Source organism: Oncorhynchus nerka, linkage group LG21 (assembly GCF_034236695.1).
Source record: "Oncorhynchus nerka isolate Pitt River linkage group LG21, Oner_Uvic_2.0, whole genome shotgun sequence".
NCBI classification, from domain to species: Eukaryota; Metazoa; Chordata; class Actinopteri; order Salmoniformes; family Salmonidae; genus Oncorhynchus; species Oncorhynchus nerka.
This window is the reverse complement of record NC_088416.1, coordinates 30,231,918-30,249,223: the sequence shown is the minus strand read 5'-3', so window position 1 is coordinate 30,249,223 and position 17,306 is coordinate 30,231,918. Positions and strand designations below refer to the sequence as shown.

The window sequence follows — 17,306 nt, the reverse complement described above, 5'->3', positions numbered from 1 at the left end:
GAGCTTTACGGTTGAGGGTGGAGCAGTTGCCGTACCAGGCTGTGATACAGCACGACAGGATGCTCTTGATTGTGCATCTGTATAAGTTTGTCAGCGTTTTAGGTGACAAGCCAAATTTCTTCAGCCTCCTCAGGTTGAAGAGGCGCTGTTGCGCCTTCTTCACCACACTGTCTGTGTGGGTGCACCATTTCAGTTTCTCTGTGATGTGTATGCCGAGGAACTGAAAACTTTCCACCTCCTCCACTGTGGATAGGGGGTGCTCCCTTTGCTGTTTCCTGAAGTCCACGATCATCTCCTTTGTTTTGTTTACGTTGAGTGAGAGGTTGTTTTCCTGACACCCCACTCCGAGTGCCCTCACCTCCTCCCTGTAGGCTGCCTCAATCATTGTTGGTAATCAAGCCCAGTACTGTTGTGTCGTCTGCAAACTTGATGATTGAGTTGGAGGCGTGCATGGCCACGCAGTCGTGGGTGAACAGGGAGTACAGGAGGGGGCTGAGCAAGCACCCTTGTGGGGCCCGTGTTGAGGGTCAGCGAAGTGGAAATGTTGTTTCCTACCTTCACCACCTGGGGGCGGCCCGTCAGAAAGTCTAGGACCCAATTGCACAGGGCGAGGCTTGATGAGGAGCTTGGAGGGTACTATGGTGTTGAATACTGAGCTGTAGTCAATGAACAGCACTCTTACATAGGTATTCCTCTTGTCCAGATGGGATAGGGCAGTGTGCAGTGTGATGGCGATTGCATCGTCTGTGGACTTGTTGGGGCGGTAAGCAAACTGAAGTGGGTCTAGGGTGGCCGGTAAGGTGGAGGTGATATGATCCTTGACTAGCCTCTCAAAGCACTTCATGATGATAGGAGTGCTATGGGGCGGAAGTCATTTAGTTCAGTTATCTTTCCCTTCTTGGGTACAGGAACAATGGTGGCCATCTTGAAGCATGTGGGGACAGCAGGCTGGGATAGGGAGCGATTGAATATGTCCGTAAACACACCAGCCAGCTGGTCTGCGCATGCTCTGAGGACGCGGCAAAGGATGCCGTCTGCGCCAGCGAGGGTTAACACGTTTAAATGTTTTACTCACGTCTGCCACAGAGAAGGAGAGGGCGCGCAGTCCTTGTTAGCGGGCTGAGAGAGTGGCACTGTATTATCCTTAAAGCGGGCGAAGAAGGTGTCTAGTTTGTCTGGAAGCGTGACGTCGGTGTCCGTGACATGGCTGGTTTCTTTTTATAGTCCATGATTTCCTGTAGACCCTGCCTCAAACGTCTCGTTTCTGAGCCGTTGAATTGAGACTCCACTTTGTCCCTGTAACGGCATTTCGCTTGTTTGATTGCCTTGCGGAGGGAATAACTACACTGTTTATATTCAGCCATATTCCCAAACCTTTCTTGAATCTTGAAGCATGGGTTCCAATTGGTCAGAACAGTGTTGAATGGTTCTAGTCACTGGTACATCCTGTTTGAGTTTCTGTCTATAAGACGGTAAGAGCAAGATGGCGTCGTGGTCAGATTTGCCGAAGGGAGGGTGGGAGAGGGCTTTGTATGCATCGAGGCAGTTAGAGTAGCAGCCAGAAAGTTCGTCCCACAACATGTAACCGCGCCAGCCCAAGACCTACACATCCGGGTTCTTCACCTGCGGCATCGTCTGAGACGAGCCACCCAGACAGCTGATGAAACTGTGGGTTTGCACAACTGCAGAATTTCTACACCAATTGTCAAAAACCATCTCAGGGAAGCTCATCTGCGTGCACGTCATCCTCACCAGGGTCTCAACCTGTAATGCAGTTCGGCGTCATAACCGACATCAGTGGGCAAATGCTCACCTTTGACGGCCACTGGCACGCTAGATAAGTGTGCTCTTCACGGATGAATCCCGGTTTCAAATGTCCCGGGCATATGATGAGCGGTTTGCTGATGTCAATGTTGTGAACAGAGTGACCGATGGTGGAGGTGGGGTTATGGTATGGGAAGGCATTAGCTACGGTCAGAAAACAAAAAAAAAGGCATTTTATCGATGGCAGTTTGAATGCACAGAGATACTGTGACGAGATCCTGAGGCCCATTGTTGTGTCATTCAGCTGCCGCCATCACCTCATGTTTCAGCATGATAATGCACGGCCCCATTTCGCAAGGATCTGTACACAATTCCAGGATCTGAAAATGTCCCAGCTCTTCCATGGCCCGCATACTCACCAGACAGGTCACCCACTGAGCATGTTTGAGATGCTCTGGATCGATGTGTACGACAGCGTGTTTCAGTTCCCGCCAATATCCAGCAACTTTGCACAGGTATTGAAGAGGAGTGGGACAACATTCCACAGGCCACAATCAACAGCCTGATCAAATCTATGCGAAGGAGTTGTGTCGTACTGCATGAGGCAAATGGTGGTCACACGAGATACTGACAGATTTTCTGATCCACGCCCCTATTTCTTTTAAAGGTATCTGTGACCAACAGATGCATATCATTAGCTAGACGCATCAGCACCGAAACATAGCTGCAGATAACTCACACACAGTGAAAGCACCCAATTTAAACCAATGCAAACTCGGACGTTGGATTTTATTGCACGTGTGCTTAGATTTTTAAAAAGTTAACGGAATCCAGAATGGAGGGGGTAGCTTTAGAATCTCCCTAAACGCGTGACATCGTATACATCATTGACACTGGCTATCATCTAATGGAATTCTGGGAATTTAGGAGGTTTTTCTACCGACGGCTCATGTGTGAGAGGACAAAGGCTCACGACTATAAAAATGAACCAGACCTAACGCAGCCAGTCTGGGCCATAGAGCACAGCAGCATCAGTGACAGGAGGTGGGCCAGTGCCTCTCCCAGTCTGCCACCCTGCCCTGGAGCTCCATAGTCAACACACAGGGCCAAATTTGTTTGCTTTAATACCCAGGGACCCCATTAGATGAGAGAGCCCCACAGACAGCTCAGAGATCAAACAGGGCAACCTCAAGGAATGGGGTCATACAAACAAACTGACCCACCAGTGTTTATGGTAGAAATGTCCCGTTTAAAGGTGAAAGTAAAGAAGATGGCAGGTAATCTAGATACAGAGAGAGAATTTACCGTCGGTCTGAACTATCTGGAAACGGTTATAGACTGTGATCAGTATTTGTGTTTATTTGAACTTCAATCAAGCCACAAGACAGTGGTCATATCCAAATACCCATACTAGCGTTCTAAATAGTATGCGAAAAAAGAATGTGTTAAAGTATGTGCAATTTCTAAAATAGTACTCTAAATTAGTAATCTAATGTGTGATTGTGTTGACTTCTGCCATTTGTTCCTTTTGGTACAGCGAGTCAATTTATCTGATTATCAGCTGTTGTCAGACACGTGAGTCAGTAAAGACAAGTGAATTCTACTAGATCGAACGTCAAAATTAGTATGCAGTTTAAGTATGTAGTGTTTATGTCCAATACATGGTCTGTGGTCTGGATCTCATTCATGTTGTCCGGTCCTCTGGCAGTCTCTATGGGGGTGCCACAGGGTTCAATTCTCGGGCCGACTCTTTTCTCTGTATATATCAAGGATGTTGCTCTTGCTGCGGGCGATTCCCTGATCCACCTCTACGCAGACGACACCATTCTGTATACTTCTGGCCCTTCCTTGGACACTGTGCTATCTAACCTCCAAACGAGCTTCAATGCCATACAACACTCCTTCTGTGGCCTCCAACTGCTCTTAAACGCTCGTAAAAACAAATGCATGCTTTTCAACCGTTCGCCGCCTGCACCCGCACGCCCGACTAGCATCACCACCCTGGATGGTTCCGACCTAGAATATGTGGACATCTATAAGTACCTTGGTGTCTGGCTAGACTGTAAACTCTCCTTCCAGACTCATATCAAACATCTCCAATCTAAAATCAAATCTAGAGTCGGCTTTCTATTCCGCAACAAAGCCTCCTTCACTCACACCGCCAAACTTACCCTAGTAAAACTGACTATCCTACCGATCCTCGACTTCGGCGATGTCATCTACAAAATAGCTTCCAATACTCTACTCAGCAAACTGGATGCAGTTTATCACAGTGCCATCCGTTTTGTTACTAAAGCACCTTATACCACCCACCACTGCGACCTGTATGCTCTAGTCGGCTGGCCCTCACTACATATTCGTCGCCAGACCCACTGGCTCCAGGTCATCTACAAGTCCATGCTAGGTAAAGCTCCGCCTTATCTCAGTTCACTGGTCACGATGGCAACACCCACCCGTAGCACGCGCTCCAGCAGGTGTATCTCACTGATCATCCCTAAAGCCAACACCTCATTTGGCCGCCTTTCGTTCCAGTTCTCTGCTGCCTGTGACTGGAACGAATTGCAAAAATCACTGAAGTTGGAGACTTTTATCTCCCTCACCAACTTCAAACATCTGCTATCTGAGCAGCTAACTGATCGCTGCAGCTGTACATAGTCTATCGGTAAATAGCCCACCCAATTTACCTACCTCATCCCCATACTGTTCATATTTATTTACTTTTCTGCTCTTTTGCACACCAGTATCTCTACCTGTACATGACCATCTGATCATTTATCACTCCAGTGTTAATCTGCAAAATTGTAATTATTCGCCTACCTCCTCGTGCCTTTTGCACCCAATGTATATAGACTCTCTTTTTTTCTACTGTGTTATTGACTTGTTAATTGTTTACTCCATGTGTAACTCTGTGTTGTCTGTTCACACTGCTATGCTTTATCTTGGCCAGGTCGCAGTTGTAAATGAGAACTTGTTCTCAACTAGCCTACCTGGTTAAATAAAGGTGAAAAAAATAATTAAAAATTAAAAATTCAAGGTATGCGTCGCCAGAGTTGCTGAAAAACAGCTAAAATATTGAACTATTGAGCAATGTCTGTTGTGTGCACTATGTGTGAGTATGGTTGAATCTTCTTTCTAGGTGAATAGATGTATAATAAAATGGTGAAAAAAAGTGCTATCTAGAACCTAAGTGTTCTTCGGCTGGCCCCATAGGAGAACCCTTTGTAGAACCCTTTTTCATTCCAGGTAGAACCCTTTCCACAGAAGGTTCTACATTGAACTCAAAAGGGTTCTACTTGGAACCAAAAAGGGTTATCATAACCCTTTTGCAACCCTTTTTTCTAACAGTGTACAACAACACAACCACTCACGTAGATGAGCCCAGAGTAGTAGCGGTCCTTGAGGTTGTGCAGCACCGAGGCCTCGTTCAGGCAGGTGAGCTCGGCCATGTCTTCCACCTTGCTGAACTTGGGCGGGTTCATCTTCTGGATGTCGTCCTTATTGACAACGGCCTTCTTGCCATTCTCTGACAGTTCCACCACCACCTCCTCTCCCCGCTCCTCCTTGATGCTGGCCGCTTCAAAACCATGACGCTCTGAAGGGATCCACACCACCTTCTTGGCTGTCCAGTCAGCCTGTGTGGCCGGGTTGTAGACGACAGCGCGGTCCACAAACAGGTACCGCTCCGGGTCCTCCTGCCCACTTCGATGAGCCATTTTGGTGGTACCAGAGCAAGAGTGGCACCTGGAAGAGGCAGAGACAGGCAGAAACTCAGTATAGCAACATGTTTGTCATGAAATGTTAAGCACTCTCAGGCATTGCACTTATCAAGGTGACATTAAAGCTACCCCCTTTTCAAGTCTATGTGTAGCCAGCAGATCCGACCCGCTTGCTTACAGCTGCACTGGGGTTAGACAGAATTCCTGTGTCGATTAAGACACCATGGAGCCTGCACGAATATGGCTGGGGAAAACATACCTCAATCCAGGGATGGGAAATGCATTGCACTCTGAGAATTGTCCCATTATCCCAACTGTTACACCAAGAAGATTGAACTACTGCTACATTGTATCTGTACACGCCAAAATAGGTCTACAACATCATTGTTATTTACAGCATCATTTATCACAAGTTCCTCATCCAAGTAGATGTTCAGCCAAACATGGAAAGCAATTCCTCACTTTCAGGTAGAGTATTCAACGTGTTGAACAAATGTATTCAGAATAAAATAAGTACCAAACAATTGTATTTTTTGTTGTTGTTGTTGTTGATTTGCCTTTGTTGACTCATTTAATAACACGCGTCTTACGCGGACTTGACTAGTCACCTCGCGCGCTGGTGTAACGGTGTTGTGAATGGTACGCAATCGGTCCACACATGACAATCAACATAGACAATAAACATGTATTTATTAGATCAGCAGGTCCCTGAACAACCTATATCACTATTATAGATCACGTAGATTCAGATAGCTGCACGTTATCTGACATTTAACCACTTTGATAATAACAGAAACCATCTGAAATCATGCAGCGAGCTGTACTGGTCAAGGGAGTCAATTTTGGTGTAGCAACATCTCTAAAGTCATCATTTCAATTTCATTAAATTAAAATCTTCAATAAATATAACGCAATATATGCCTTAAACATATTTTAATTCAACGTATTTGGGTAATCAATAGTCCTGAACGTAATATAGCGACATCATTGCAAGTACCTCCACAGTTACGCAATTTTGCCTAAATCCATCCAGCCGGACAGTCTTCAAGTTGCTAATATAACCATGTAGAATTACAATTATTCCTAAAAGAGCTGGTAATTTACCTGGTGCTGTGACGGAAGAAACGAGGACAACTGTTCACAGGAATAGACCGACCTCCCTCTTTAATAACACTTTCTGCAACAACACAATTGATATTCAGGCATCTGTCTAGGCTTTGGTATGCACCAAAGACACTGCCCCTACGGTTGGGCCCCTCAACCGAACAGATCTGACCGCTGTTACTCCGCCTACGATGGGTTGTGCAGACATGAATATTGACCAATAGATCAGCTCGTCCGAATTCAATAGCTCATTGTGATGCTTTACGTGCTATATTTTCTACAGTGTTGATATCCTCTGACAAACAGACGTCTAATGATAAACAAATACAAATCATGTTTTATTCTGAAGCCACATGAGGTGAATATAGCATCTAGTTGTGAAAGTCTAAGCACTGACTGCACACGCCTACTAGATGCGGCTAAAACACAATTGGATTCTCACGCTGCAGTCTCTAGTACCCTTGCCTCCTATTGGCTAAAAATAACGACCCCAGAGAAAACCAACTCTTTTTAGAGGAATGATTTCTGGTCCATCTTTCCACCTGTTCCTGACACCGTTTTCAACCTGACCCTCAACATGAGAAAAAAAGTGTTCTAATTAATTTCCTTTCAATTAAATCCTTATGACCAGTGCATGAAATAACAATGCACATATTTGTTCCTTGTCATTAACACGCTGTTGATGCAAATAACGATCTAAAGTGTTTTGTATGGAGTGATGTTTGACATGGTACAAATGTTACAATAAGCTACGACATAATAACTGGTTAGATATCATGATATATGCAACACCCCCATCTGGTGTCCAAAGTGGTGGGGCTTATTTGTACCATTCTCTTCTGGGAAATATAGGTCATTGTTGGTTTAAAGTCTATTTTCGCCATTATTCCACAAACATAGTTCAACCCTGTTCATGTCACCTGCATTGCTAATCTACTTTCAAAGGATTTAATACAAATTCATGAAGATGTTATATCAGGATTCCATTCATGTTGACCAAGCTTTATTATCAAATTGTGAACACAACTCAATGAACATAAGCTTGATTTTACATAAACATTTTATTACAAATGGAAATATTGATTAGTAAATTGAACAAGTCATTGGTAATTAAATAGCCTGACTCTATGATGTGGTGGTTGTGATGATGTTGATGTTTTATATCAAGGAGAAAATGACATAGTATCTGACAATATGTACAGTATTGTATAACTCTACTGGCAACTTTAACGTCCTCCTCTCCATGCTGCTCCACCACGTTTTCCTCCTCCCCCTCTGCTCCCCCCTCCGCCACCACTACCAGCGCCGCCTCTTACTTTCTTCCTCACACCGCTGGACTGCTCTGTGTCATCCCCCTCTTCTCCTCTGGGCCTCTTCCTCTTTTCTCCTTGTTCCTTCATTTCCTGAGAGGGAAAGAGGTTATCGTGACTGACTTTAGAGCCATTACAATGGATGACGACATTGCTGAAAAGACACTGATTGAGACTCACAATTCTGGCGAATCGCTGCGCCTCGCTCACTCTCTCCACCAGCATCATCACTTCCTCCTCCTGCGTGGGGAAGGCAGGCAGCTTCTTGCCAATCAGAGTTTCGATTCGCTGGAACAGCTCCACATCATACCTGAGAGGTCAATATGTCAACCAGAAGAAAATCTTTGGACAAAGTCACCAATTTCAATAAGATTGGTTGAGAGTGAGCATAAAAGGTGGCCCTTACTGTGTGACAAATGTGATGGATTTTCCAGACCGTCCTGCTCTGGCGGTTCGCCCCACTCTGTGGATGTAGTCCTGAGTACAAACACACACGGTAAAATGCCACTAAACTTGCTCGGTCCCTCATTTGGGATAACATTGAAGAGACTACAGACAGGGAGAAACATCCACACAAGCAAGACTGATACCTTTGAGTGGGTTGGGATGTCGTAGTTAATAACACAGTCTACATGTGGAATGTCCAGTCCTCTTGATGCCACGTCCGTCGCCAGCAACACAGAGCGAGACTTAGACTTGAACTTGTTCAGCGACCCCAGACGTTTGTTCTGACCAACAGAGAAAGACATTTATTATTTATACATGCAGATTCCACTGATGCGTAAAACATTTGGAAGTGTTATAGAGTATGATATTTGGAGTGAGTATGTTGGTAGACAGTAGTGTGTTTGGATAAGGGGGGTACCTGACTCATCTGCCCATGCAGGGGGATGGCAGTGATGCCCAAGTTCCTGAGCAGCAGCGCCACCCGCTGGGCATTGTTACACGTACTGCAGAAGATCATGAAGGAGTTCCCAGCCAGCTCGTTGATGATGGACACCAGGTAACAATCCTGGAGACACAGCCAGTTAACTTACAATCCAACACTAACCATACACAGCTTCTGACTTCCCCAAGAAAAATTTCCTTTAGAACATCAAACTTCACGTACTTTGTATTTGGAGGGTATGAAGACGTAGTACTGCTGCAGTTTTTCTACTGTTGAATACTTGGTGTTAACGGCACATTTAACTGGATCCTTCAGAGCTGCTCTCTGCAGCTTTGCGACCTTGGTAAATATAGAAGACATAGAAGGGTTAGTGTGATAGGCCAGGTGTTAGGGATACTCTGACAAGTCTCAAATGAAGAGCTAAAAGGAATAGATAACAGGGGCCATTATGTGGGTACCTTTTTGGTCATGGTGGCAGAAAAGAGAAACGTGCGTCTGTCTCTAGGAATAACCTTTAGGATCTTGTCCACCTCGGTCTCAAAGTCCATGTTGAGGATCCGGTCTGCCTCATCCATCACCAGGAACTTCAGCGCTCGCAGTGAGAAGCCTTTGGTGTTCTCTAAGTGGTCTATCAACCGCCCGGGGGTGGCTGTTATGACATGCATGGTGAATACACAGTATCAACCAGGAACGCACTTAAAAGATGGTACCATATTATGCAACTGAAAGAGATGAAGTTATTTTCTCACCAATGACAATGTGAGGTTTCTTGGCCAGGACCAGGGATTGGGACATCATATCAATTCCTCCAACTATAACAGCTGAAACAGAAAAAAAGACAAGCGAGTTAAAACAACAGTCACATGACACTTCAGTTCCATCAAATATGTTTCTACTCCTTCCAATGCCCACGTACCAGTCTTGACTCCGATGCTGGAGCCCAGGGCCTCAAACTGCTCTGCTATCTGGAAAGCCAGCTCTCTGGTGGGGGTGAGTATGAGCGTGTGCAGCCTCTGAGCGGAAGCGAGGAGTGACTGCAGGATGGGCAGAGCAAACGCCCCGGTCTTCCCTGAGCCGGTCTCTGCTAAGCCAATTACATCCTTTCCTGAGATAGGAGAGAAGAAAGTGCATCGTGAGTGTACAGACAGACATGAGACCTTCCACCGAGAGGACAGGTCTTTACCAACCGTTTTATACATGGCACAAACAAACAAGTACATTCAACCACCTCCATCCAACTGAACTCACCTTGTAAGGCTACAGGTATGGCCTCTACCTGGATCTTTGTAGGAGTCTTCCATCCCAACTGTTCACAAGCTTCACACAGCACTTCAGTTACACCCTATATTAAACAGATGCATGCCATAGCAGGAATATGTAAACACGTTAGAATATGGAGTTTATGTTACACATCTACACAAATCGCATGGCTGAATGCGCGCCCGATTTTTAAATGCCTGTCAATGACATCACCTCACAGCTGTACCCAGCTCTCTACCTGGTAAACCGTAGGATGCTGAACTGTATGTTGGTGGTTGAAAGACAGTTAACTTGCTAACTTATGAGCGGTAGGCTGGTTTGTTGATGTGCTCTTAACGTTATAACTCGCTTCCAAGCCGACAAGCTTATTCACCATTTCCATTTAGCTAGCTAGCGTTACTCACCAGATCCTTGAAGGTCTTCACTGGCTTATCGTTTTCAGCGATATTAACGTTACTGTTATCATCAATACTAGAATCTTCATCCTTTGCGCCATCTGTTTTTATCGCAACACTTTTTCCCGAGTCGTCCGCCATGCTTGTTTGCCAACATGCCGTCTACGCTAAACTACGCATGTACGGAAATGGATTTCATGCTAGGATTTCTGGGACTTGATGTTCCCCGCTGCACATTCAGTTGTCAAACGTTGCAGATATAAATGCCACGAATAGAGCTGATGTTATTCCTTTATCCAACATAGTTCTTCCATCTGAATGATCCAAAACGTTGCATCGTGCTGAACGAGCCTGTTCATCATGGTGGTTTATTAATTTGTAGTCTGACTTATGAAAAGATGCTTAAAAAAAGATTGGACTGAAAATAGTTAATTGAGTTTAAGTATTTATTTAGTTGCAGGTCTAACCATTTCAGACAAGCATATACACACTCATTTGGTTTTTCCTACAAACACCCCCTTTCTTTCTTTGAAATCGATCACGTTTCTCAGTTCAACAATAAAATAAACATTTGACAGTCATAAAAAACACTAGCTTTTTCACAAAGATTGAGCCAAATTATCATAGCCATGTACAGTAAGTTGGTAGGGAGGAGATTCTTGTCTCATTGTGAAAAACAAAGCCTTTCCGCTTCATTTAGAGGAACCAATGTGTTTCTGAACAGCATCTGCTTGCTGGTATCACTAACACTTTCTTCATGACCCCTACTGTTCATTCCTTCTCAACACACCCACCCTTTTCACCCCGCAGCCCCTGTCAGTCTCAGAGGAGTCCTTCCATCTCCCTCATGAAGGCCTCATACATCTGGTCCTTGGTCTTCATGTTGGGCTGAGAGACTGGGCCCATCTGAGTAGGGTTGGCCGACCCCATGGGGGCAGCCATCGACTGCTGCTTCTGGCCTCCCACCCTTTCATCTCTTCTTCCTCTCTTTTCCATAGGCCCTCCTCCGCTCCTGGCCCCTTTATCCCTGCGCACCCTCAGCGCCGTGGGCACGAAGCGGGTGACCTCTGTCTTGGGGTTGATGATCTGGGGTTTGGCTGAGATGGTGGCTCCGCCACTCCCCTGGCCTGTTGCCAGATTGCTGCCTCCGGCTGAGACAGAGGTGATGTTGGCCCGCTTCTCGATGGTTGGTGCATGGTGGTGGCTGGTGGGGTTTGCGCCCGACGGCGGGGCACTTGTCCCAGGGGGAGGGGGCATCTGCATCCCTGGGCGCATGGACATAGGCATGGAAGGAGGGGGCAGCATGGAGGCATTGGGGTTGCTATGGGAGCCATCTGGGTTGGAGCCGGGTTTCTGGCGGTGGACAATGCTGGGGGGAGCGCTGAGTACGTTGGAGTTAAGCGGCGGGGGAAAAAGAGAGAGGGGAGGGGCGAGTTGGCGTGGGGGGCCAGATCGTGGTGGAGGGGGGATGCCTACAGAAAGGGAGAAGAGAGGAGATTAGAGTGGGGGGAAATCCTGCTTTATTCCCATGCTTTGACATTTTACATTCATTTTAGCTTGAGGTATGTGCCATGTTGACATATATTTTTATTACTGTTAACTTTGGGTACTGCTGAACTGTAGTTATGTTACATTTTTTTTGTATGTTTTGACAATGTTCCGTGTTTAAGGAGAAGGGATAAAGTCATATGTAATTCCAATTAAAGGCAAAAAATACATCCACGCATCCACACATACCTGGGGGAGCTGGGGGAGGCAGTCTGGGTGGGGGTCCCCGGGGTGGAGGACCAGGAGGGAGGCCTGGAGGGGGGCCTGGGGGAGGGCCAGGGGGACGACCTGGTGGGGGTCCAGGGGGCAGTAACCGGGGCATCGGTCCCCTTGGACCACCTAGCATACCAGGCGGCCTCAAAAACGGGGGAGCACCTTAGGATGACAAACAAGACATATCATATGACATATCACATCATAGTGCTTTGTTTAAGTAATTTGATAGTAATGAAGCAACGTCATACAAGATGACACTGTACTCCAATCATTACTACACATAAAACCAACTAACCGGGTGGAGGGCCGGGAGGCAGGCCAGAGGGCGGACCAGGAGGCCTCATTGGAGGAGCTGGGGGTGGTCCCAACGGTGGAGGCCCTGTCCCTGGTGGACCCTGCATGTGTAGAGGTGGTTGCTGTCCTCCCATTGGTCCAGAGGGTGGAGGCATACGCTGATTGGGTATAAGATGAGATTGGTTGTCACCTGGTGGTCCCCTATCCTCGATGTCTGAGTCGTCAGAGTCAGTGTACTCCTCCTCAACTTCCTCTTCCTCCTCTTCGTCTTCAGGGATGGACTGCCCTGTAGACAAATAATAAAGGGGGATGAGTGAAAAAGGGATGAAGGAAGAAAGTATAACCTAGTTCCCATGGAGAAATCATCCTCCAGCGAATACAAACCTCTTTAAAGGTCATTCTCCAAAATAGTGTCAACAATCCAATCATTCATCTGCATCACAAGTCCTGCTCAAGTGTGGCAGTGGTGTTGTGTGCAGACTGAAGAAGACACAGTACCTGCCATCCTAAGCATCATAGCCTGTAGTGGAGTGATGGCCTTTTTCTTCTTCACAATCCTCTTCTTCTTGCTCTTCTCCCTGGGGGCTGAGGGGGGCATGTCTGCAAACCGCACACTGCGTCCTGCAAAACACATCACACAACCTCGTGTAAAACGCCATATCACAACACCAAGCAGTGCAGACTTGAAGACAGAACCAACACACTTGGGGTGATCAAGCAAGCACATATGCGGACAAGGCTCCGCCTCTCACCTGCATGTCTGTCCCCTCTGTCCTCCTCTCTGCCCTTCTCTCTATCGTCCTCCTTCCGGTCCACCATCATCCTCTTGTCAAACTCGCCTCCTTCATCCCTATCTCCTTCACTGTCCTCTTCAGAGTCGCTGTCGTCTTCCTCGCCATCCTCTCCATCGCTCTCGCTCCCACTGTCCCTCTCTCCTCCCATCAGCATAGTGTCCAGGGCTTTCTCCATGTCAGAGGCCTGGTTGGACAGATCTGGTTGTAGGCAGAGAAAGGTGGATTTGGATAAGAAAGTAGAATGAAGCATATTTATTCCTCCTGATCCCATGTACAAACATGCAGTAGTGAGATGAGGTGTGTGTGCAGTACCTGCATCTGCTGCAAACTGGGCCCTACGTGAGGCGTACAGTGCGAGGACCTGAGACGGTGGGGGACCAGGTGGGGGACCTGGGGGTTTCCTACCAGGGGGTAACCGAGGGACGCCTGCCACCGCTGCAGACATGGAGGCACTGATCCCCTTACTGAGAAAGATAGATATTACAGAGCAGCTGGTAGGGTTGTGGTATGGTCCACAGGAATGATACTGAGACAGCACTGTAAATTCAGGGGACTGCCCACCTAAATGAGGAGCCCTTCTTCAGGATGGAGGGAGGCTGGGCCCCAGGCAGGGGGATGTCCTGGATCAGGATGCTGGAAGGGGCGTGGGGCATCTCTGGGAGTGGGATGCTATCCACCTCCACCAGTTCAGCATTCTAGTTGACAGTGCGAGGAAGAGAAAGTGTGAGTAGTGAACAACAGCAACAATTATGACATGATCTCAGCACTGCTCGGTTTATCTGTGCAATTCATACATGTTCATCAGCATAGCATACACACCTTGACTGAGTCGAAGTAGAGTGACAGCTTGCCGCGATTGCTCTCATAGTCCAGCTCCAGTTTGCGTAGCTCCTTGTAAGTGTCTGGGTTCTCTCTTTCGTACAAACGTACGATGCGCTCAAACGTCTCCCGTAGCTTCTTCCTCTTGTCCCTCAACACCTTCTCATTCAGCAGTGGCTGCTGCACAGGGTTGAACTCTGGCACAGGAAAAAACAGATAGAGAACAGATGTGAACAGGAGAGAATAAAATGATTAGCAAGATCCTTTTGGAAGACAAATAAATGCACAACCTTGTTTAAAACCCGTTTGCAATGGCTCACCCATTTCATCCAGCTTCTCCATGTCTTTGATGATCTGTCTGGGGTCCTTCATCTTCAGTACAGCTGTTCTCACCATCATCCTCTGCTTCTTGTTCTGTGGCGCAGCAAAGAAGAACACAGTGAGATTTATAGACAGACTACAAAGTCAACCTGTCATTGACATTCAACTTGTCAGCCAAGGTCTTACCTTCTTCAGCTCCCGTTTCCTGGCCTCCTTCCCTGAAGAGGAAAAGGCACCGCATTACGTTTGATGTAGAAACTGTTACCTGACAGATCCTCTACGTTGATGCCTTTACTATTGTTCATAGTGCTGCTGAGCTCAATAAGACACTTTTCCTTTCACATACATGGGATCCCCTGAAGCTTAAGTAACAATGGGTGTCCACTGATGTGTTCATGCTCAAGTTGAGGTGAACGTATGATGTGAGCAGTCATGACGACGGAAAGGGTATGACGTTACTTACTGGCCTGGTCGGTGGGGTTCATGAACTTCCCACTCTTGGTGGAGGAGGTCGAACGTCGCCCCATGGTGATGGCGCGTCTCCTTCACCCTGCCAGGGAAGATACAGTATCAACTGAAAATAAGTTATATTTCTAAGATAGCTGCTTGGATGGTGTAAATAAAACTAAGCCTAGTTTTACACCCTGCAATGGATATTCCAACCATGAGCCCCAGCCTGCTCTGCTCTTGCTGATCATTTTTTTTGTGTGATTCCCAACCAATGGCTGTGCTGTGTAGGCCTATGGTGGCAGTTGAGAGGGAGAGTCAGGGGCTTCTTCCAAAAAAATGCACTCTTACGGATTAACAGTGTTTCCCAACCCTGGTCCTCCAGTACCCCCAACAGTACACATTTCTATTGTAACCCTGGACAAGCACACCTGATTATACTTGTCAACTAATCATCAATGATGATGTAGGCCTATTTATCAGAGTTATTGACCTCACAATAAGCCAGATTTGAGTAACTTCCAATGTGGTGCTGAAACGAACAGCGGCACAATCAATCGGAAAATGGACAGCTCATTGTGCTGAAAGTAGGCAAATTTGAGTAGGCATAATTCATTTACATTTACATTACATTTAAGTCATTTAGCAGAGCGACTTACAAATTTCAACATTCTTAATTTTAATTAGTTTACCAACAACAAGAGGGTTTTGTGTTGGAGCCTATTTAAGAAATAAGAGGTAGGCCTACATGTTTGGCAGACTCACTTAGGCTATAGGCTGCTATATCAATACATTTGTTGGTCAATTCCCCCCATCCACTCTTTAAATAACAGCACTTCACTGACACAGAGGTAGGCTAAGTTAAAACCAAGACTCGAATTGATGGGGTATGAGACGGTATGCCATAAGCCAGCTTTTAATTGAAGAAAATGGCAGAAAAGACTAAACTAATCTGATTATATAAAGTGATCTATAACAGTGCTTTGGTCCGCGATGCTTTATGCTAGAAACAAGCTGTAAAATATCCAGGAAAGACGTGACTCCGATGCATATGGGAATATCATTGTTTCTAGCATAAAACACACACAAAAATGTCCTTTACTTGGGAAGTAATCTAATTCTGTCACTATCAATTGATTAAGTTATTCACTTCCTATACAATATAAGATGTTTAAAACCAGACAGCTTTTAGGTAAACACTTCTGACCTCTCGTTGGGTTGAGCTACGGAAGAAGAGTAGCGAGCAGTTAAAGCTTCCATTTTTCTGCATAGGTAGGTCTACTCTGTCTGGGGTGATAAGTTAGGCCTAACTTTGGAAAGCACCATGCTCAGATTCCTAATGAGGTCTCAGATTGTATTACTTGCAAACAGGGGCAGTTTCATTGCAAACAAGACACATTGATTTGGCATTGGAGAAATATGATGAGATGAACATAGGCATATGTTCATTCTTAGCCTGTAATTTAAAAAATATTAATCTTTAAGGCTCTGGTCTGTCCAAGAAGTGAGTAAACGCTAGACATGTTCTCTGCTATCCACTTTGTTTTGATTATTATTTTGGCTATAGGGGAGGGTCACTCATTTTTTGCGTTCAGGGAGAGTTTAGGTCAAATATATTTTGCTCTAGGGAGGGCCATCCATTTCCATTTCAGAGAGGTCCTTATTATAAATAACTTTCACTCTCACTGCGATTAAACCAATAATGAATTGCCTTTTGACATTGTGCTGAGAAACATACTTGTACATACAAGTTCGTCTCCCAGCACAATGTCACAAGAAAATTATTGGTTGAATAGCAGCTAGTCAGAAGTATACGTTAACTAGTCCCAACTAACAACCAACGTTAGCTAAATTAGCTAACAACGCTGTATTATAATGTTAGCTAGCTATAGATTATGCAAATACTCGCCAATATTAATTTACTGACATGTTAAATAGTTAGTTAGCAAATTTTGTAACCAACGGTAGCTATATCACCAAAGTCTGCAGGTTTCACATCAGCATAACGTTAGCTAGCTAAATTAGCCAGTCAACTAGCTCGATGAACAGGTAACGAGAAAGCCAACTTGAATTGACTCTACCTTTATCCACGTGAAACTGTGGGCAGTGTGCCTTTCCCCTCTCTTTACTTTCCAATCGGGTAAATGGTCAACTATAAATGTCGTTGCCTGTATCAAACTAATGTATGTGATACCCTTTTAGATCACACTGACATAAACACTTTTGGCTAATTGATGCAGTTCACCATGTTTTGATTACCGCGAGCTAGGGCGGAAGTCTCGTGTGAGCTAAACCGGAAACGCCAAAAAAGAAGGTCAAACAAAATACGCTCAACCCCCCCAGTGGCTGACCTAGTAGACTGCAGTTTTGCACTCAAAGTCTCTGCTTCATGTCTGCAGTTTTGGGTGAACCTGCAACCTTTGCTACTG

The 17,306-nt window shown here is 45.8% G+C and overlaps 3 protein-coding genes across 4 annotated transcripts in view; all 3 read right to left on the bottom strand.

Annotated features, from left to right (window-relative positions):
- Positions 1–6,667, bottom strand: part of LOC115104281 (myosin-10-like) — a 68,992-nt gene extending 62,325 nt beyond the window's left edge. For both annotated transcript variants that reach the window (XM_065006568.1, XM_029625646.2), the window contains exons 1-2: positions 6,585–6,667; positions 5,133–5,505 (exon numbers count right to left, since the gene is read on the bottom strand). In XM_065006568.1, coding sequence (XP_064862640.1) covers positions 5,133–5,477 — 345 coding nt within the window. In that variant the 5' untranslated portion in view covers positions 5,478–5,505; positions 6,585–6,667. The remainder of the gene's footprint in view (positions 1–5,132; positions 5,506–6,584) is intronic.
- A 959-nt stretch (positions 6,668–7,626) lies between these two features.
- On the bottom strand, positions 7,627–10,645 carry LOC115103641 (probable ATP-dependent RNA helicase DDX47). Its single transcript, XM_029624484.2, has 11 exons — positions 10,448–10,645; positions 10,032–10,125; positions 9,700–9,888; positions 9,533–9,604; positions 9,242–9,432; positions 9,006–9,122; positions 8,760–8,906; positions 8,485–8,622; positions 8,301–8,371; positions 8,075–8,204; positions 7,627–7,987 (listed from the first exon to the last, which is right to left on the bottom strand). Exons 1-11 carry the CDS (start codon positions 10,577–10,579, stop codon positions 7,811–7,813), a joined length of 1,458 nt encoding a protein of 485 aa, XP_029480344.1. The 5' UTR covers positions 10,580–10,645; the 3' UTR covers positions 7,627–7,810.
- Positions 10,646–10,870: 225 nt separating this feature from the next.
- On the bottom strand, positions 10,871–17,167 carry LOC115104280 (WW domain-binding protein 11-like). The gene is made up of 12 exons (XM_029625643.2): positions 16,959–17,167; positions 14,894–14,980; positions 14,617–14,648; positions 14,430–14,523; positions 14,110–14,306; positions 13,852–13,985; positions 13,603–13,754; positions 13,249–13,488; positions 12,995–13,117; positions 12,498–12,782; positions 12,176–12,361; positions 10,871–11,910 (listed from the first exon to the last, which is right to left on the bottom strand). Exons 2-12 carry the CDS (start codon positions 14,955–14,957, stop codon positions 11,261–11,263), a joined length of 2,157 nt encoding a protein of 718 aa, XP_029481503.1. The 5' UTR covers positions 14,958–14,980; positions 16,959–17,167; the 3' UTR covers positions 10,871–11,260.
- Positions 17,168–17,306: the final 139 nt, after the last annotated feature.

Bases quoted from the DNA above. Each gene is read 5' to 3' on its own strand.
- LOC115103641 (XM_029624484.2), bottom strand. From the start codon at position 10,579: ATGGCGGACGACTCGGGAAAAAGTGTTGCGATAAAAACAGATGGCGCA. The intron at 9,605-9,699 runs GTACGTGGGCAT...TTTCTGTTTCAG, and splicing joins CAGCATCGGAGTCAAGACTG to CTGTTATAGTTGGAGGAATT. The intron at 9,123-9,241 runs GTACCCACATAA...ATATTTACCAAG, and splicing joins CTGCCACCATGACCAAAAAG to GTCGCAAAGCTGCAGAGAGC.
- LOC115104280 (XM_029625643.2), bottom strand. From the start codon at position 14,957: ATGGGGCGACGTTCGACCTCCTCCACCAAGAGTGGGAAGTTCATGAAC. The intron at 14,307-14,429 runs GTGAGCCATTGC...TTCCTGTGCCAG, and splicing joins GGAGAAGCTGGATGAAATGG to AGTTCAACCCTGTGCAGCAG. The intron at 13,986-14,109 runs GTGTGTATGCTA...ACTGTCAACTAG, and splicing joins TCTACTTCGACTCAGTCAAG to AATGCTGAACTGGTGGAGGT.